This window comes from Typopeltis vanoorti, chromosome 11 (genome assembly GCF_054136105.1).
Source record: "Typopeltis vanoorti isolate ZY-2024b chromosome 11, IOZ_Tvanoo_1.0, whole genome shotgun sequence".
Taxonomy (NCBI): domain Eukaryota; kingdom Metazoa; phylum Arthropoda; class Arachnida; order Uropygi; family Thelyphonidae; genus Typopeltis; species Typopeltis vanoorti.
The window spans coordinates 80,224,531-80,247,142 of NC_143559.1; the positions used below are offsets into that span (position 1 = coordinate 80,224,531).

The following is a 22,612-nucleotide window of genomic DNA, read 5'->3' on the forward strand; positions in this document are numbered from 1 at the left end:
CTGGTGAAACTGTAATCATGTTATAAATGTAAACCTACCGTATTTAAAATGATTATGAATTAAATTCATATATTCATAAAGGAAAACCTATTTGGCGTGTGTAGTGGCTTATATTTTCTATACGCAAATATGCACTGTCCCAGATCAGTCTGATGAGTCATGACGTCATCAGACTGTTCTTAATATTCTCTCACTCTTTCTCTCTCTCTTTCCTTTAGTTGAAACTGTTTCACATTCAACAACCAATTTACAGTATTTACTGTATTCTGAAATGCTGTAGCGATTATATCCTTTCCTTATTTCTTACAGTTTGAGTAATTCATCCTCCATTTATTTTAGAAATATTTCGTTGGCTTTCTTCTCTTCCACTACTTCTCTTCTTTCCATTAATTCCCTAGTTCTTAAGAAAACCCCTAAGACCGTTGTTTAATTCAGCTTTTCAACTACGACGATTTGGGATAGGTAGAGAGCGTCTTCGCTCGCCAATCAGTAGGTTGTGTTTCGAACTGCACTACGGGCATTGATATTTGTTGTCTTCAATTAGGAGATGCACGTCATCTATTGCAGACCTGAAATGGCTTGAAAGTTCCATGTTTGGTATCCAGAGCAAAGTTTCCGGATTATGTGACCCTTAGCCCACGCATATTGCTAATGTATGATAGCTTTACAACTTTTATGTGAGATTCACATAAAAAAAATAAAATAAAAGAAGAGACAGAGCAGATTGCGGAATCAAAGGCTAACCATCTTATTCAATATTTGGGTTTCGAAATCCCTAATAGCACAAGTTAAGCGCAGTTGTAAAAGTATGATGATACTAAGCAGTATTCTTTATCACATGGAATTGTTACCTCGATTTTCTGTTTCGTGTTGTTTAATTACTGGAATAAGAAAGACATGTCGAACTGCCCTTTGGAATAAACTAATCTCAAAGGGCAGTTCGACATGTTTTTCTTACCACACTTCAAACCAATTAGCAATAAAACAATGCCAAAGATTTAAAGTAGTTTTTTCAAATGAAATAAAAGTAAGAAAATAAATATTTACAAAAAAAATTGACTAAAAAATCAATAATGTTCTTTACTTAAAACTCGTTCCCCGTTTTTGTTAGCAGTCCTCGTCTTGAATGTTTTATAAAGTTTTTTTTTTTTTTTTTTTTTTTTTACTTTATAAAACAGTAGTTTCTTATTCATGATTCTTTCTGAATGAGAGCTGAATCTGACTCATGACTCTGAGTAGAATTCGATGTTCTTTTCCAAACTGTCTTTTTTTATGGTGTTCGTTTTAGTATCTCAAGTTCAACTGAGTGTACTTTTCTTGTTTGGAACAGTTCCAAAAAAAAATTCTCATTTATGTGTTTCCGCGTTTGAAAATTGCAGCGTTCACGATAATATCCCTCTCCCCCTTTTCCCCCACTGGGGTCAATGTTACTTCATGTTTCCTCTGATCAAGCATCTTGTCTTCGACATCAATTTGAAGAGATGATGCGAAAATACGACTTCAGTAGTCAATGGATGCAGGAAGATAAAAAGTAAATAAAGTGATATGAGGTGTGGCTTCACAATAGTTTAAATGAATACAAAATAAGGTATTCGTAACGATGCGTTCTTCAACAAAATAAAATCCTTTGTAGTGATAATTACGTTGGTTATTCTCATATAGTTAAGAACTTTATTGACTCGCCGACCAAAGTAACGTTGCTTTATTTTTATAACAAACAAATATGCTAGTTCAAAAAGATGAAATAGGATATTAAAATCTGTATTAGATAGACTGATCCATTCCTCGTGTATATCTCAAACTGAATCAAACGTTAGTAGAACTGTTATTTTTTTTTTAAACATTTGAATCTCCCTCTCACTGTTCTAATCCTATTTCTGACTGTATTTCAGTTGCGCCGCAAAAGCAGAGCAGAATACATCAAATGATGGCACGGCTGCAGTGTATATCAGAAGGTGAAATAGTCTTTGGACTGTAGTTACGAGCGACATGATCTATGCAGTAAACGCAACTAGTCGTATAGCTTATTATCTGAAGGTAAACTGTATAGAAGGATAATGAGAATGCATATGTGATAAATTCAAACGAGTAACTTTTCCCTATTGTCTGAGCCATTCTTCAAATGGTGAAAAGAGATAAGTCAAGGGGGGAGGTCGTTGAAAAATCTTCCTTTAAAACTTCCGCAGGTTAACTTTTTTACCCTTAAGCGAAACGGCTAAAAATAAAGGGCTTGATTCTCTGAAGGGCTAATATGTTAAGCGTATTGACATTATATATAATTATTTTTTTTATTATTATGTACGCCTCCGTGGAGTTCAAGGACTCATCGAGGGACGACATCTTTCACTACATAACGTAATGATGTACTATCTACACATTGCACAATCATCCTGACACACATTTCACCATTTACCGTCCAGTAAAATTATTTCTGACTGTTAACTGCATGTATTCTCTGAACTATTTGCCTGTATGCGGGATGAAAAACCTAATATTTCATACTGAGTTAACAAAAGAATTCTTTGAATATTGCTAAGTATTTGCATTCTTTGCTCTTCAAAAAGAATGTTTTTTTTTTTTTTTTTTGACAGCTCAATTCATATCAATTTAATTTTTTTTTTATGCATTAAATGAAGCATGCCTATTTGTCGCATTTAGTAATATGAATGAGGATTTATTTATTAAAACTCGCAATAATGAGTGATGTCGTCCGTATCACCGCACAGTAGCTGCACTTCTTAGCATTTCGCATCAGCCATTTTCTGTCCGCTGCTGAATGAAGACCCCCCCCCCCCAAAGTCCTCTATTCAATCCTATCTTGAGCTTTTCTATGCCACTGAATTCCAGCCAGCTCTTTAATCTCATCCTTCCACCTCTGGTTTTCCTGTAGCTCTCTTTCAATCTTTGGATATCAACTTTGTCCATTTTTGTGTATTAATTCTTGCAAGATGACCTGTCCATTGTTATTTATATCTTTTAATGGCTGTTATGAGACCATCTCACCGTGATCTGAGGCCTGACCAAGTACTGTGCTTTCTATCTTGAATGGTATTATCGAGCAGTGATCTTTCCATTTTCTTCTAGGTAGTCCTCAATTTGCTAGTCAATGTTTTAGCCAAAGTCTACGTCTCACTTTCATATATCAGGACCAGACATAATTGAACAACTGAAGAATATTTTTCTTTTAAGCCAGATTAGGATATATTCTTTGAGTACCTCACAGTGTTTTCCAAAAGATACCTAACCGAATTGAATTCTACGCATAATTTCTTCTTCACAGCCTTACTCCACTGTGCTCCTTTGGTCCAGGTAAACACATCATAACATAACAGGTTTCGATATCAATTTCCCGGCGTTCCATATGTACTGGATTTTTAGTTATGCATTTATTATACATTATTTTTGTTTTGGGTTTCTTTATATTTAATCTCTTCTTTTTACTTTATGGATTAAATTCATTGATCGTTTGTTAAAGTTCTGCAGAGTTTCCTGCAAATCGTAGGTTATTTATTTCTTTTCCATATCACAGTGCATCGTCAAAGGATAAAATAGCGAGCAGTGAAATGGGAACAGGTACTGTTTTGTTATCTTCTGCCGATTCATCTTCTTGGAGAAGTTTCATCAATATATGTTCAAAATGTCAGGTTCCAATGAGAAGGTCCATTATCCTGCGTAACGAGAATTCATCTTGGATACCTAAATTATTCGGCTCTGGTACAAAGTTCCCGAAATGATTTGTTGTTGTTATTTGGGATTACGGTAGAAGCATCCAAGGCTATGAACCATTATATTATGTCTCTTAATTGCGTATGTTCTTCTAGCAGGTTTGTCTGTACTGCGGTATGAAGGGTCTCAGTGTTCGTGAGAAAAAGCTTTTTCAACACTGTATGAGACCGACTAACACACCTTCAACTGAAAAGTCCTGATAGACGTTCTAATTATCGACTGAAATTCGGAGGCTGTACTTCCCGATAGAATCTTTCAAGTGCATCACACTATTATCCGAATGATATGGAGAGATTGCCCTAGATTTATTGAAAGAAGTATGGATTTTCTTTATCGTATCGGTCATTTTATAAATATAAATACACATCTATGAAATGATTAATGAGATAAATTACATACGCATCTGTGACGAAAACTACTGCACGAAAGCAGTGTGCAGAATATCTGAAGCAAATTTTGATAAGCTTACTTCCTCTCCACGTCTTGATGAGATAGTTAATTTAAACTTGAAATAGTAGGGATGATAGCGGCAAATCTTTCCCGCAAATGAAAGTTTGGATTTGATATTTCCAGTTTGGCAGAACCTTTGCTTATTGATTTTGGAGGTAATCGGTCAGGTGGTGTAAGAATTGAATTAGTGATTTTGTTTCTTGTTTGAGGGTCTTCTCGGATGTGAGAATCCTTTATGTTGCCTTCGAAATCACTTCTTTTCCATCCTCGGGCTTCCTTTTGCTGGAAGTCTTATGAAAATGCTTAAAGCAACTATTAATCTGATGGCATTTGTAAAATGACTTTGTTCCTCTATGCTGTTTACCTGAAATGAAATCAAACATACCACGAGTGTACACGCGTATGGATATAGGGAATAAAAAATCTCTGGACAGATCGTACATAAAGTAAACAAATTTGTATTCTTATAACTGTTCTCTGAAACAAGTATTAGCGCTAATTCATTATATGCTTTTCACGTCGTATTAAATATTAAGATACGTAATATCCTATTTGTGATGATAGAGGGAGCGCATTCATACTGACTCTTGAAACGTTAATTTCGTTAATAAGTTATTCGCAGCGTTACGAAACTGTTTAGCGAGACCTGTCTAAGAGGAAGACAGGTAAGAAATCTGTAAATGTGTTTGATGTGGTTTACAATCGACAGGCTTACTGTTCAAATGAAGAAATTCACGTGCAGCAATACCTTGAATGTTTTTAGTAATTGGACACTGCAAATATTTTATTACACATTTTTAGCTGCTTAAAGCATTATTTTTAAAAGTAACTATTTGCTTTCAGTGGTCTTTTAAGGCAGACTTCTTGGCATGGTTTAATCTCGACCAAGCAGAATATGTTTGCCCCATTTTCTAGTATAATTGCAACGGAATCTTAGTCGAGTTGTTTAATACGTATTTCCAGTTTGGCAGAACTGGAAATACGTATATATGAACTTTGCAAAAGTGCACCATCTTGGTTGTGATATTGCAGTGCCGAATGTAGAGTCTAGACTAGAGATAGAAGAAACAGACGTGCTTAGTATATTACAGAACCTTAATGCTAACACTGCCATAGGGTTAGATGGCATATCGGCCTATGTGTTACAAGAATGTGCAAGAGAATTAGCACCTCTAACCAGGCCGTTTAGTTTAAGCCTCAGTTCTGGTCAAGTTCCAGTAATGCGGAAAGAGAGGGAAATAATTCCACTGCATAAGGGTGGCTAAAATACAGAAGTGGCATTTTTTAAATTTATTTTATTTTTTTATGTTGAGCTTATACACGAGAAATTGGATGCTTTTAAATTATTGTCGGGTGTGGCCTATAATTTTCCAACCGGAAACAAAATAATAAAACTGCTTAAGAATATGAAAGTATAACTCAAAAAGGTTTATTTGGCAACGCTGTACTCACGGCATTGATGTCTGCGAGATTATATGATCGGGGCTGCCGCCAGATTAGATTGCGACCTGAGGCAAACAATTAAATATCGCCCCTGATGGATTATAAGACAAAAATATAAGAAAATCTCTAATTGCTATTTTTTTTATTAAAAGACAAACATTAATGCAAAACAATTATATTATAATATTAATGAAATGTTTGCTCTTCGGGGATACTACACAATAAAACTGTTTACAAGCTCTTCTAAATTTAAATTATGAGCTATGTCCGTCTCTTGGTCTAGCAACTATATCGATATATATCGATAGATATAGTTGCTAGACCTATATCGATATTGTCCAGCAAATATATCGATATATATATAGTTGCTAGAGCAACCAATCTTTCTTGGGTTATTGCTGTTCGAAAATAATTTTTAATGAGTTTTAAGCTTGGAAAAACTTCTTTCTGCACTTGCTACGTTAACAGGAATTTAATATAATAAATTTAGTTTAATCCTTTATCCAAGTGTGAGCAAACAAAGTTTGCGCCTGAAAGTATTGTCAGGACTGGGGTAAAGTGGTACACCATCTTACCCCAGTCCTGGAAAAAAAAAAAGCTAACAGGAATTGTTAACAATATCCTTAGTGCCGTGGTTACGTTGGGATAAATTTCTACACGATTTTGGTTTTATATATATATATATATATATATGTATATATATATATGTATGTATGTATGTATGTATGTATGTATGTAGAAAGTCTCCCACTGATGAGACCTCAATAAAGGTCAAAACCAGTCTGGGTAGTGGCCCCTTGCCTTTAATACAAAGCATTGTACATCTCCTACAGGAGATGTGCTTTGCATTATGGGTAAATATTAAGATTAGTGATCAGAGCTTATTCTACTTTTACCATGAGTTACCTTGGTTTTGCACTACCTGCAGGGTCAGCTAGACTTGCATTACGTGCAGGTGCAAACTTGACTTATATTTGTCTGTTTGCTTACTTGGGAAATGGAGTAAAACCAGGTTTAAAATAGCTTGGTATCTTTAATATATATATATAAAAAATAAAATTTGATGAGGACCACTTTTTCTTGTATTATTTTTGAGAGAATTTTTACTTCAAATAAATCTATTGCATCTACATCAGGACCACTTTTTCTTGTATTATTTTTGAGAGAATTTTTACTTCAAATAAATCTATTGCATCTACATCAGATGTTTTGTCACTGCTCAAAGCAATTTCCAAGTCTTTACAATGTTTTAATATTTCGTCCGAACTCCAGTTATGTAAATAATTTATCTACCCTATATATATATATATAAAATGATAAGCCTTTTTATGTCACGTTTTTTGAAACGTTTTGAAACTCAGGGGCTACCCTGAGTGTCGAGTCTTCAAAATTCGAGTCATCAGAATTCAAGGAGAACCCGCCTACCAGTCCGGAACGTGGGGGTTGGGATCCAGGGGGGAGCCCCCTTTTGAAGACTCGACACTCAGAGTAGCCCCTGAATGTCAAGTCATCAGAATTCAAGGAGAACCAGTCCGAAACACGGGGGGGGGCGTAGGCAGCAGATTCCCCCCCCTAGTATTATATAAAAATCCAAATAGATCATTGTGTGATCTCAGCTGTTCAAATCTATTTGTAAAATAGATTTGAACAGCTGACATTATCAATTAAGATGTTAAAAACATTAACTTCAAAAGGTTTTTCTGGGATCGCTTGCAGCTCATCATGACTCTCATAGGAAAACATTTTTCTTTTTCTTATTATTCTTACATGAGGAAATTCCAGTGGTACATCAAGTTTTTTTGCAATTTCGGCTGCAGTTGTTTTCATTTGTTGAAATCCGTTTTTCCTATAATCAGTTAAAAATTTCAGGATGGTGTCAAACTGCTCTAAGGCATGACCAATATTTAAATTTATGCTTTGCAATATTTTACTCAGTGGGTTTATTAATGATAGAATGTCATAGCAAATAATTATGCTGCAAATAAATTAAAATGAAGTGATTTTTTTCAACAAGGGCATGAGCAGTACATTTTGTTTCATTTCCGGTTGAACCTGTCAATTGAGGATTTTTATATTTCCATGAGTGCATCATGAATTTCGCAGAATTGAAATCGAATTGGTTTAATTGCTGCAATTCGAGCTTTCCATCGAGTATCAGATACACCTTTTATTGTCATGTTTGGTAGGTGTTTCAAAAGAACCTCCCACTTGTTTGTCGATCCAGAAAAAAAGTTGAATAGTTGTTGAATTATTCCAAAAAATGATACAGTGTCTATCATGCTTTTAGCTGCATCATTAACAACAAGATTGAGAGAATGAGCACTACATGGGACGTAAAATGTGTGGGGATTTATATTTAAAATGCAAGTTTTGTACACCTTTCTCTTGTCCTTCCATGTTAGTGCCATTATCGTAACTCTGTCCATGCAATATTTAATTGTTGTAATCCTTTTATAATTTTATCAGTCAACCCATGACCTGTTTTATCATGAATTTCCAAAAAAACCATGAATTTTTCACATATTTTCCCTTTTTCTGAGTAAACATATCTTATTATAACAGTTATTTGTTCAGTATGACTAACATCTGGTGTGCAGTCTATAATAATGTAATGGTATTTGGCTTTTTTAATATCACTTATTATTTTACTTCTTATTTTCTCTGTCATAATTTGAATTATTGTAATTGATTTTGTATTTCAGTACCCAAATAATGAACTTGACAATGTTTTTTTTTTTGTTTTTGGTTATAGTATCAAGATGTTGCTTCATAACTGCATCGAACAATGCAAAAAGTTCTATAATTTTTAGAAAATTTCTGCTGTTAAGAGTATAAATTGTATGGGACGATCCCCGAAGCGCAAGATTTTGTGCCATTATGCAATGGATTATTGCTAATAATTGTATTAAAACTGCTTTCCAGCATTGTGTTTCATCCAAAATTCTTTATCGGTCTGCATCAATCGTTTCAAATTTAACTGGATTGTCAATTCCTTGTTTGCACCTGAAGTACTTTCAGGACTGGGGCAACTCATGGTAAAGGTGTTATAAGTTCTCATCACTTGCCTTAGTATCTCCCATAATGCAAAGCACATCTCCTCGTATAGGTAAATATGCCTTCTCCATTACTTCCACCTTAGTATCACCACCTCTGTGTCTAGCTCCCACTGATGAGACCTCAATAAAGGTTGAAACTGGTCTGGGTAATGGCCCTTCCCTTAATGCATAGCATTATACATGTCTGCAAGGAGATGTGCTTTGCATTATGGGAGATACTAAGGCAAGTGATGAGAACTTATACCATCTTTACCATGAGTTGCCACAGTCCTGAAAGTACTTCAGGTGCAAACTTTGTTTGCTAACACTTGGATAAAGCCCAATATATAATTAGTAGTATAGCCAAGTGAAAAAACTTCCATAAACTTATCTCTAATCCAGAGAATTTTAATAATAGGGTGTGATGATGCCCTTTGGCAACTCGTATAGGTAAATATGACTTCTCCATTACTTCCACCTTAGTATCACCACCTCTGGGTCTTGCTCTCACTGATGTGCTTTTGAGTAGAAGTGGTTGCTTTCCTTGAGATGCGAGAGGTTCTGCTTGGTGGTAGGTTTTTGCCTGTCTCTGAGTGGGGGCCACTGCTAAGATTATGGCTCTGCTTGGTGGTGGGGTGAGCCTGTCACTGAGTGGAACCACTGCTGATCTGGACAGTCCTTCAGTCACTCGTAGGGAATGGTCTGGGGCCGGGGTCGGCAACCTTTTGAGTCGGAAGAGTCAAAAATTACAATTTACAAAATTTCAAAGTTTTTAAAGAGCCACAAAATTTTAAAAAGTTTTTAAAGAGCCACAAGATCTTATTGTCTTCAAGGCATTTTTGCACGGCATTCGCTATATCTTCCCCTCTAGTTTGTCCCGAGAGCGGTAGCAATCCTAGAAGTTCTTCTTTTGGACCTTGGGAAGACATATACCTGACAAAAAGGGCAACTTGTGCCGTGTCTTTTATGTCGCAAGACTCATGTATAGCAAGTGATAAGGCAGAAGAAGGTTGAATATCTTCCACCTGCAAATATGTTACATTTGAAGACATTTTAGCTATTCTATCTTGTACTGTTTTAGCGGATACGAGAAGCTGGGCATAATGAAATATAATTTATCAAAAAACATTTTACAACGATATTTCCCAATTAAAAATACCTACCTAAATAAAATAAATAATTCTCTAATAATTTAATTATTAAAATAAATAATTTAGACACGAAACACTGTTTGTCTCACTCTCTCACGTACTGATTAACTATAAGTACATAGTTTCGTCGCATCTGTGGTCGCCTCCCGTGTGCGGTGATCGCCGACTGGCACGAACGGACTTGTCAGAACGTGTTTATCACGGCGCAGTCTGCACATTTTAGTGTTTTTTTTTAATTTTGGCAAATATTAGATACTTAGTTTACGAGTAAAGGTGTCATGCCCAGCTATGCCGAAATCAATGAAAATTGCCAAACATATAAACTTCCGAGAGCTTCCGACGGACTGACGACAGTGACGATGCGTGTCACGGGGGAGGGGTGCGGTGAAAAGCGAGTACAAGTGGCTGAGAGATAGAATCGGTGCCTAATCCTCGTTAATCGATTCAGAACGATTTTTAAATTTTTTTTTGATAAAATAAATAATATTCGCGTATGGAACTAAAGAGCCGCAGCTTCACATCCAAAGAGCCGCATGTGGCTCGCGAGCCGCAGGTTGCCGACCCCTGGTCTGGGGGACTGCCTAATTTTTAAAGAGGTCTTTACTTAAATAGCACCTCAATAAAGGTTGAAACCGGTCTGGGTTGTGGCTCTTCCCTTAATGCATAGCATTATACATGTCTTCAAGGAGATGTATAATGTTGAGCTGTTGTAGATATGCTTTGCATTATGGGAGATACTAAGGCAAGCGATGAGAACTTATACCACCTTTACCACAAGTTGCCCCAGTCTTGAAAGTACTTCAGGTGCAAACTTTGGATATAGGATAAAACCTAATATATAATTAATTAAATCTGTTTTAGTTAAGATAGTAGTCTATGTTGTAATTTCCTTAAACATGCATCTATGAACAGTCAGCTTATAAGCCTTATCACCAGACTTATATAGGGAAACTCTCAATTGCTACTAGTTATTCTCTATAGTCCTGTTATTTATAAATGCTGCTTATTTTCCATCAACCATTGGTTGTAAATTGATTTATATTGTCCTGGTTTTTTGTGTTTGAAGGTTTTCAGAGTTCAGTCTTTGTTGTTCTTTTTAATGCTGTATGTTGGTAGACTGGCCTCCCAGACTCTTGGAACTGTTAGACCATCATTTCTGTTAAATTAGGATTATGAATTAGCATCTCACAAGCTTCTTTCAATTTTCTTTCATGTGCCTTTCCATTCATTTATGTAGCACATTTGACAAGCATGATCAGAAAGGTCTGATTTTCCATAATTAAGAAATTTAATGTGTCATTTATCTTAACGGGATTGTATACTCTGTTTCTCCTATTGTAGGATAAATTACAGTTGCACTAGATTTTGTGCTCAAAAACTATACTAAATCCTCTACAGAATTGAGTATAGTTTTTAATTTTGTGGGTGATTTTAATGTTGTCTTGATATTGTATTTTTGGAGAGTTCTGTCTATTTTTCTCGGTTATTATCCTAATATAAGGAATGGCTTATATTAGGATAAAAACAAACAATTTTTATGAAGAATTGTTTGTTTGTTTAACTGTTGTAGCTGTTTTCTAAATGTTTTGTTTATTATTTGAAACTTATCTTTCAGATCCTGCTCATTAGAGCATATTGTTAGAGCTCTATTTTTTTAGAATTGTTTTTATTTTGGACCTCTAGTTTTTATTTTGGATGGTGATATGAGTCTTTGTTTATGTATTGGCCTATATATGAAGGTTGACAGTAGACTGAAAGAAAGACCGCCTGATGTGTATCCATTGAGATCGAAAATAATAACTCTTCCTTTTCGGAACACGGTTGACATGCTTTGGACAAACAAGCAGAACAACTAATTGATTGAATCTGTTTGAATGAACATAGGAATTATGTTCACCATCTAAACTGCATCTGTTCTGGAGTGGCAGACTATGCCATCAACATGGATCACTGGATTCAATGGGAAAAAACCTCCCCATAATAGAGAAGCAAATACAAATCTGATAAATGATTCCTCAAATCTGCCACAGCACTACAGTATTCTTCAAATTTGAATAAATGTGGCTGCCTCACTTTACCCAAAATTCAGGAGAGATCAGCTTGATACCTTCAGAAGAACTAGCAAGATTGATTACCATGCCCATAGAGGTTACCAGCTAGAACTTGAGAATCCCACCTTCACACTTTGTTTGCTTACCTGTTAGTGTGTCTGCGTGTATATGTTCATATCTTTGTGCTCATGAAGGTGTCCTGTTACCAAGATGAAATATTGGCCTAATGATTTAACAACTAAGCAAAGTTTGTTCATCATTATCTCTAGATGTGGGTTTTCTTCTCTAGCCAACATGATTGATAACCATCCATTCCAGATTTGAGCTCTAAATAATACCTTTCTTATCTATCTGATCCTCATTCTCTTTCATGTACTTCATTTGTTAGCATTCATTCATATCACTGCTACCAAGTCTCTTACTCTCATGCAGATTTACTTTTACACCAAGCTTCCTATTCATGTTCTCTGTTGTTTCACACACTCTCTCTCTCTCTCTACTGCACATTCATTAAAATGTTCACATTTCCTAACTCTTCTGTATAGCTGCACAGGAGAGCAGCTCAAGCTGTCCAGCATCTTAGCTGTGGTGTCATGCATACATAACAAACCAGTGTAATTAAATATAAATTATAGAATTATTAAACTACTCATTAAAACATATCTAATCATCCAGAAACTATCTGAATGTGATGGTTATGCTAAATTGACTTTAAAATTTGAAATTTAGTGATTTTTATTTATTTATATTCTTTATTTATTAATATACTATATTGTTTTAGGTGACAAAGGACCAAAATTAAAAACAGGAAGGTTTAATTTAGAAGATGTTGTGAATGGTCATTTCAGTCCTAAAAGATTCAATGGAACTTGGATATCAGGTAATGAAATAAACTGAAGTTTTATTGTTTTTTTTAATATCATGTGTTGTGCACATGCTACCATCATTATTATGTACTCTCAAGAAGTGTGCGCAAGATTCTGTGATAGTACTACATGACCAAGTTTCATTATTACTGTCTGTTGACAATTTTCCTGAAAAATAAGTGTTATTTGTCAAGACTCCAGGATTGTTAAATTTTATTTTTATTTATCAACACCTGATATCCATGGAGTCAAGAGTTGTTGTGAGAGAGGTGTATAAACACACGTGCGCGCACACACACACACACACAGTTGCACATACAAAGCTCATCAAACCATGCTTTAAACTCATACAGTATGTCCACATTCAACACACTCTCAGGCAAAGCATTCCACTCTCCAAGCAAAGAGTCTGTTCTTGTTGTACCTATGTCTACCATTCTATGAAATTTTTTTTTCTAGATTTACCTAGAAACAACTCCTACACATGCCTCAATCATCCCCTATCCTCCTTATTCACAGGGCTTTTCAGATTGCATTCATTTTATCTGTCTTCATACCTACAGTCCAGTGACCAGATATCACCTTTAGTCAATCTTCTCTGGAACCTCTCTAATATATCCTCATCCCCCCATGAAAACTAGGTGACCAAACTGCACACAGTAATCCATATAACACATAATCAAGATCTTATTCAATAGAAGAACTAGAACCTCTGTATTTCTATATATCAGCGTTTCCTTTTCATCATTGCCATAATCCTATGTGAGGACTTCATAGCTTGTGCATTATTATTATCTAACCTCCATGGAGTTCAAGGATTCATTGTGGGAGCTGTATATTCTCTTGTGTAAAAAAAAAAAAAAAAAAAGATCATCAAGCTGTTCCTTAAACCCATTCACAGTTTCTCACTCACCATTTTCAGGCAATGCATTCCACTCATCAGTTGCTCTCCATGAAGAATCTGCTTTTCATCCCAGATGGCCTCTAGTTCTACCCATGCCTCCCTCTACTACTATGAAAAATCTCCTGTACATTAATTTGGTAATAACCCCCTTGCCAGCTTATATGTCTCAATCATATCCCCTCTTCTGTTTCTATTCACAAGGAACTGTAAATTGCATTCCCTCAATCTCTCCTAGTATCCAACATTCCATAGACCTGACACTAAGTTAACAAACCTCTGGACCCTTTCCAATACTCATTTTCATCCTCATGAAAACTAAGTGACCAAATCAGTAGTCCATATGTGGTGTGATCAAAGCCTTATACAAGGGAACATAGCCCTTTGCTTCTGCATGTCAATGTCCTCCTCATTATTATTATTATTATTACTAAGAGAGACCTCCAGGGATTCATCGAGGGAGTGCTATATAACTACATGCACAAGCTATCACACTTGTTCTTGAATTCATTCATACTGCTTGTACACCCACACAACATCCAATGGACATCCATTCTAACTCAATTTCCATTGCAATGGAAATCCATTCTGCACTCCACTCTACGAGAGAAAAAGCTAGAAAAATCTCATGCCCTTTTTGGTGGCATTCATTCTCAACTTCCAAGGATGCCCTCTTGTTCTTTCCCCACCCTCCATAAAATGAAAAATTGCATTAACTGCAATTCTGTTTGACCCTTTCAGAAGTTTGTAAGTCTCAATCATATCACTCCTCTTTCTCCTATTTACTTCCTATTTATTTTTATTCCTATTTACTACAGACATGTTGTCTGTAGTCTATAAATTCTCAATCTGTCTTCATAATCTGTATTCCACAATCCTCATATCATTTTTATCATTCTCCTTTGTGTACTTTCTCTCTCTCTCTCCACTGTATCAGAATCACAACATAAACCAGGAGACCTGTGCATAATAGTCCAAGTGAGGCCTTATCAAGGCCTTGTAAAAAAGGCAAAATGACATTGTTATCTTTACATGTCAAAGTTTGTTTCATCATTGCAATTAGCTTTTGAGTTCTATTTGCTATCTTTGCTACATGGCTTCTGAACTTCAGCTTCCTATCTACTAAGATTCCAAGATCCCTGGCCTGATCAGTTTCTTCTGGCATCCCATCAATATAATATGACCTTGGATATTTAATCATGCCAAAGTGCATGATTTTACATTTTCTGACATCCATTTTCCCATGTCCGCATTTCCAACCTATTCAAATCATTCTGCTGGTATTGCAGCCACATTCCTGATCACTCTACCTATCTTTGCATCATCAGCAAATAGTTGTGTCACCTGTCAAATCCTTCCCAATGTCGTTAATGTACAGATTGAATAACAGTGGACAAAGGATTGATCCTTGTGGTATAACTACTGGTGACCTTAAATCTTAAAGACTCAAGAGTACCACTTTTTGTTATCTGTCAGTCAGCCATCCTCTAATCCAGGGTTTCTCAAACTGTGTTCCGCAGAAGGTGAATAGGTGTTCCGCGAGAAGTTCTGGAATTTGTCATTTTAGTTTTCTAAGCATTTTTCATGAATAAATATTTTATAGTAAAAATATTCTGAGGAGAATAATATTCGTGAATATGTCGAAAAGCTCAGACCCAGAACACCTAATAACATCTGTGTATCGTCAATTTTCACACATCGAAACCTTTCAACATTTGGGAGAGGGAATGCTGCTGTTTATGACGGGTCATAAAAATTGCCTGTAAGCCCATTACAACAATTGGTGTCATATCTTCTGTTCTCAAAACTGAAGGAAATGACATCTGTGTAGCAAATATCAGTGACCAAGCAGCATATTTTTAAACATGGAAGTATTCATGAATTATCGTTAATTTTCACACATTGAAATCCTCAACAATCGGGAAAGAGAATACCACCATTTATGACCGATCATAAAAATTGCCTGCAAGCCGATTACAACAATGGGCGGCGTGTTCTCAAAACTGAACGAAATAACATCTGCGTTGCAAATATCAGTGACCAATCAGCAAGGAAGTATAAAGAAAATTTTTCCACTGAAATTGAAGATCAAGGTAGTCTGTATCCGGTTCTCAAATCTATTACTATTGAACTCTTTCTTCGCAAGTTCATATTGCAGTGTGTAAGTGCTTGTTCTGAAACCGGAGTGCCGTGATTTTTTTAAAAGTAATAGGAATACAGAGGTAAAATGTGATATGAATAAGAGACAAGGCACTTTGTTTAATTTTGGTATTAAGAAATCGCTTATTGAAGGTGTTTGTGACAGAACAGATAGTGAGTCATCCACCTGAAGCCTACAAAGATCTCCAGGATGTACAAAAGGAGGGGGAAACTACCAGCACACAGGAGAAAAGTCTGCATTCACTCGTAAGTACTTATAATAATATTATAAATATATTTCGTGATCAGAATGGGATATGTAAATGAAAATCAGCACAAATTAATTTAATGATGTTGCCTGAATAAACTACGACATGCTACAACATTTCATTAGTCCAGTGATTGATAACTAATTTAAATGTAATTTATATTTGTTAACATGCCACACCATATACATAAGTGTACTAATACTCTTTATGATTATGCCATAATTAATTATTAATACTAATGTTAATGTATGAACTTTAAAAAAATTTGGAAAGGTATTTACGAGTAAATTGTTGGGACCGGGCCCTCGAAAAAAAAAATCAGCTAACGCCTTTTTATTCCCGTATATAAGGAGTAGGCGAGGTGACTTCTAAAAAAAAGAATTCTTCTTACTCTTTTCTCGTAGACAGGCTTATACGTTGGTTATGCATTATTAAAACACTTAAGGAATTGAACAACGTAGTTAAGGATATAAATTAAATTAAACTTTAATAAATATTTTCCGATATTTCGGCAACGTCGCGTTGCCATCTTCTAAAGGAACTTACAAAAAAAGTTACGTGCATGTAGGCACTACAACACAGAAACTGGGAATGAAGAGATGAAGCTATTGTTCTCCTAACAGTCCTGATGGTGTCCTCTAGCGGGCTAAGTAGGTGTTCTTGGCCGTTGGGCTGAAGGTCTGCTGATGTAGGCCTCCCAAATTTGGGGCAGTTGCATACAACCAAATTTGTTGAGGTTTGGAGAATTTCTTAGGGCTGAGGCTGATTCCATTCGATTTTACATGACGTCTCATGTACCGCTGCCGAAAAAGAATTTAAAAAAATACGAGCCGACAGATGAAAAAGTTCGAAAAATTAAAGAAGAACTCTACTGTCTTTCCAAAACCTGCTACCAACATGGTAATCAACCTTTCTTCAGTCACCCTGAAGCCTGAAGCACTCAACGCACTGTGACATGGACACAACTTCGCCATTGCTCCCAATAAAATACCTAGTGAGGATATTATGATTCAGATCGAACGTGGAATCCGCCACCTTCCACATCAAGTTGCCAACAGTGTAAGACTGGATGTAGCCTGTGTCCTTTCCAAAGCAAGACCACCAAAAACCAACATATCCAACAAGGAATATAAAGCTCTACAGGAAATGAAGAATATTAAAGAATTAGTTATCACCAAAGCGGATAAGGGAAATGCAACTGTAGTACTTAACCAAAAGGACTACACAGGTAAGCTGAATGCTCTTCTATTAGATCGGGCCACTTACCTCCCTATCAATTACAGTCCCACCAACTCTCAAATTAGAAAACTTCACAGGCTCCTTAAGAGAGTCACTTCTTGGCCTGTAGAAGTTACCAACAGATTAAAGCCGTTTAACTCTATACCCTCCGTATTTACGGACTCCCAAAAATACACAAAGAAAATGTGCCATTACATCCCATAGTGGATGGCATTGATTCCCCCATATACAAATTAGCTAAACATTTGGCCAAAGAGCTCACACACTATACTGGCAACACACCATCACACATAAAAAACTCAGCCCACTTCAAAGCCAGCATAGAAAACCTTACACTCCAACATACTGACATAATAGTCGGTTTTGACGTCTTCTCCTTATTCACAAATGTCCCACTCAAGGAAACTTTAGAGCTAATCCAAGCTAAATTTTCTCCCGATATCTCAGCCTTATTTCAGTTCACAATGAACTCGGGCTATTTCGTTTGGCAGGGAAAATTCTACAAACAAATAGAGGGGACAGCCATGGGTTCACCACTCTCCCCACCCTTGGCCAATTTCTTTATGGAGACCTTTGAAGAAAAAGCCTTAGCCTCTGCCCCACAAAAACCAACCATATGGCTTCGCTACGTTGATGATGTGTTCGCTATTTGGCCACATGGCTCTGAAACACTTCTCTCCTTCTTAACACACTTAAACAACCAACACCCCAGAATCATATTCACTCTGGAAAAACAGGAAAACAACAGCCTCCCTTTCCTAGACACACTAGTCACCCGCCAGCCTAATGGAACCTTGGTTTTCTCAGTTTACAGAAAACCCACCCATACAGGCAGATACATTCACCAAACCCACCCCCCCTCACAACAATATGGAGTAGCGAAAACACTATACAACAGGACTAAACTAATCTGTTCAAATGACTTGGCCCTAAACACTGAACTAAATCACATCCTCAACACTTTCTCAGCCAATGGCTACCCCCCAAAAAAATTCCAAAAAATATTAGAACCTACAAACCACAGATTCTCTCCCCCCCTCCACAACAAGGATTACTCTAAATCCATCACCATTCCCTACATCCGAGGCACCTCGGAAAAGATTACCAAAATCTTAAAAAAACATGACCTGACCTCCTGTTACAAACCTTACAGAAAATTGGCATCCCTTATCCGCTCCACTAAAGACCAACCACTTCCCCTAGACCTACCTGGTGTATACCAGGTCCCATGCAGTTGTAAACTGTCTTACTTTGGCCAAACAGGCAGGACAGCGAATATCAGAATTTCGGAACACAAGGACTACATCCGTTTTCACAAATACAGTCATTCTGTGCTTGCAGACCATGCTCTGGATACACGCCACAGAATACGGTGGAAGAAAGCTACAGTGATACACCGTAGCAAATACAAATTTGAAAGACTCTTTATGGAATCAGCCTCAGCCCTAAGAAATTCTCCAAACCTCAACAAATTTGGTTGTATGCGACTGCCCCAAATTTGGGAGGCCTACATCAGCAGACCTTCAGCCCAACGGCCAAGAACACCTACTTAACCTGCTAGAGGGCACCATCAAGACTGTTAGGAGAACAATAGCTTCATCTCTTCATTCCCAGTTTCTGTGTTGTAGTGCCTACGTGCACGTAACTTTTTTTGTAAGTTCCTTTAGAAGATGGCAACGTGATGTCGCCTAAATATCGGAAAATATTTATTAAAGTTTAATTTAATTTATATCCTTAACTACGTTGTTCAATTCCTTAAGTGTTTTAATAATTCTTACTCTTTTAACTAATTTTATAATTAATATCTGATTTATTTTGAACTGTTTAATTTTTGTTATTGAGCATTTTATCAAATCATTCTTGTTACAATTGCTTTTACATTATTTGATACGGTTTAGTACTTTTCTTACAAGTATTGTTACAATTCATATTTACTTTTGTGTGTTGCAGTCTTTTTTTACTATTTTGCATTATTCATTTACTTTTATATTATTCGATATTTCTTATTCATAATCTTATTGTTTTTCATACTAAAGTTACCTTGACAACACAATTCTATTTTTTATTATAGCTCTGACAAATATTGGAATTTGAATATTATTGAAAAAATACCCATGGAATCTTGTTTAAAGACAGGAACTTTAACACAAGGAGGAGCAAGTACTTCTGCTGACACATCTACTCATACAATTGGAGAAGATATGGAATTGCAGACTGTGGTTTCTTCAAAAGCTAATATTAAAGAATAAGAGTCATCTAAGAACAGACCAAAACGGAAGTACCATGAAAGTTATTGAAATTATGGATTTACGTGTATTGACAATACACATGCTCCTGAGGCAATGTGTGTTTTATGTAATAAAATACTAGTGAACAGTTCTTTGGCTCCAGCTAAACTTCGTAGGCACTTCGAAATGAAACACACTGATTACAAAGGAAAAAGATATACTTTTTTTAAGAGACGACGTGACTCACTAGAAAAATCTAAACTTCAAATGGCTACAATTGCTACAACTGAAAATGCAACAGAGTTACCGCATTGCACTTCATGGTGAAGCTCATACAATTGGTGAGACACTCATTAAGCCTTGTGTGAAAGACATTGTATCATGCATGTTAAACGAGCAGGTTGCTAAAAAAAATAGATGCAGTACAATTATCAAATGATATTGTTTCACGCTGCAATGAAGATCTTTCTGCTGACATAGAAAAAGAGCTAATTCATCGACTTAGACTTTGCAGTGAATATTCATTGCAAATGGATGAATCTACAGATGTCGCAGGACTCGCTGTATTACTAGTGTTTGTTCGTTACGTATTTGATAAAAGTATTGAAGAAGATTTACTCATGTGCAAATATCTACAAAAAAAAACTACCGGAGAAGATATATTCAACTGTATTAATAATTATATTACAAAACAGGAAATCGGTTGGGAGAAGTGTATTGATATTTGTACAGATGGCGCTCAAGCAATGGTAGGGAAGATGAAGGGAGTTGTAACACGTATCCTGCAAGTAGCTACAAGAGCCACCAAAAGGCATTGTGTTTTGCATAGACAAGCACTAGTAACAAAAATAATTCCTACATATTTAAAAACTATTTTGGATGAAGCCATAAAAATGATCAACTATGTAAAATCTCGACCACTTCAATCCAGATTATTTAAAATTTTGTGCGATGAAATGGCTATTGCACATAACGCACTTTTATTACATACTGAAGTGATATGGCTATCCAGAGGAAAAGCATTATTGAGGCTTTTTGAACTTCGTAGTGAGTTAATGGTCTTCTTGATGTCACATAATTTAGGACAAAATTTTATTGAATTATTAAGAAATTCTTCATGGTTGATGAGTCTTCCGTATCTGGCAGATATTTTTACAAAGTGCAATGAAATTAACTTATCATTACAAGGAAAGAATATTACAATTTTTAACACAAGAGATAAAATTGCATCTTTTGATAGGAAGTTGCAATTCTGGATTTCTACAGTTGAACAGAATAATTTTGATTGTTTTCCCACCTTGCATGAATTTTTGACTGAAATAAATTCTAAAATAAATGAAGAAGTATCTAACGTAATTTTAGAACACTTTCATGATTTGCAATCAACCCTTTTGCAATATTTTCCAAAATCCAGTGAGGACAATTCCTGGGTTCTGAATCCATTTACAGTGACAGTTAAGCCAGCAGGCTTCAGCACAAGTGACTATGAAAATCTAATTGACTTAATTAGTGACTCTGATTTAAAACAAAAATACAAGGAACTGCCAATAAATGATTTCTGGACAAATTTAACAGAAGAGTACCCCAGCGTGTCAAAACTAGCTATTCTTGTTTTACTTCCTTTTACAATGACATATTTAAGTGAGGCAGGATTTTCATATTATGCTGCAACCAAATCAAAGCCCAGGAACAGACTCGACGCTACACCAAATATGAGAATTCAACTTTCTAATATTGTGCCTGATATCAAAAGAATTTGTAATTCCAAGACCCAAAAACATCGGAGTGTCATTAAGAACTTAATTTGCAATATACGTTTTACTATTTTTATGTTTTGTTTTTACTAATTAACATTTGACAAAAAATGATTGTTTTTTCTTAACGCTTAGATTTATTCATTTATTTTATTTATATTTACCTACCATACAAAATCAGCACACAGGAGAAAAAGTCTGCATTCACTCGTAAGTACTTATAATAATAATATAAATTTTTGGCGATCAGAATGGGATATGTCAATGAAAAGCAGCACAAATTAATTTAATGATGGTTTAATTGATGTTTAATTATCAATCATTAATAATTAATTATTAGTTAACAATAAAATAAGCTAAATTACCAATTAATTATGAATTAATACATTACAAAATAACTAAGGTGTTCCGTGAACATTTCAGGATTTGTGAAGTGTTTCGTAGTAGAAAAAAGTTTGAGAAACCCTGCTCTAATCCATGCTAGTATTTTATAATCCAATACCATATTCTCCAGTTAATGGAAGTTTTCCATTTTGTATTATGTCAAAAGCCTTAGCAACGTCCAAAAGTATCACAGTGTATCCATTTCCCTTGTCTAGCTCAATGGCATCATTACAGAGTGTGAGCAAGTTGCTAAAACATGACCTACCCTTAGTAAACCCATACTCTTCATTACAAAGTGGAGATTCTCTGTCATCCCATTTCTGAATGCGAGCCCTAACTAATTTTCCCAAAATCTTCACCATTACTCCTGAGATACTGGTTGTTCGATAGTTGGATATATCAGTCTTTGCACTGCCATTGTGCAATGGAATTATCATACATTCTATCCAATACTGCAAAATCATCCCTGTTCCAAGACTCAAATTATATAGCTGGTGAAAGGAATAGCTAGTTCAGCTGAACACTCTTTTAGCATCCGTTCTGATATCACATCTGCCCCCTATTGCTGAATTATTATTCAGTTTGTGCAACAGCTCTAATACCTCCTCTTCATACATCGGAGTTTATTTATTCAGTGAAGAGGTAACAGTGAGCTTAATGTTGCATACACCAGGTTGATAGCTTTTAGCAAAATGGGCACTCATTAATTGAACAACCTCTTCTGCATTTGTCACCATCACACCACCTGCATTCAGTAGAGTTATTCTTTCACAATCATTCTTTTTTCACTTGCAGCATAATGATAGAATTCTTTGGGTTGTCATTAGCTTGCAGAGTCAGTTTTCTTTTCATACTCAGACTTAGCTTTTCATACAATGGTTGTGACTCTTCTGACCTGATGCTTATAATTTTCATAATGGACGTCATCCTTATGCACCTGATATTCCTTCCTCATAATTCTTTTCTTACGAATCTC

At 35.7% G+C, this 22,612-nt stretch overlaps 1 protein-coding gene across 2 annotated transcripts in view; it reads left to right on the forward strand.

Moving 5' to 3' along the window:
- The window catches only part of LOC150101779 (dipeptidyl peptidase 4-like), a 576,437-nt gene that overhangs the window by 276,894 nt on the left and 276,931 nt on the right, over positions 1 to 22,612 (forward strand). For both annotated transcript variants that reach the window (XM_090400235.1, XM_090400236.1), the window contains exon 3: positions 12,638 to 12,736. In XM_090400235.1, coding sequence (XP_090256361.1) covers positions 12,638 to 12,736 — 99 coding nt within the window. The remainder of the gene's footprint in view (positions 1 to 12,637; positions 12,737 to 22,612) is intronic.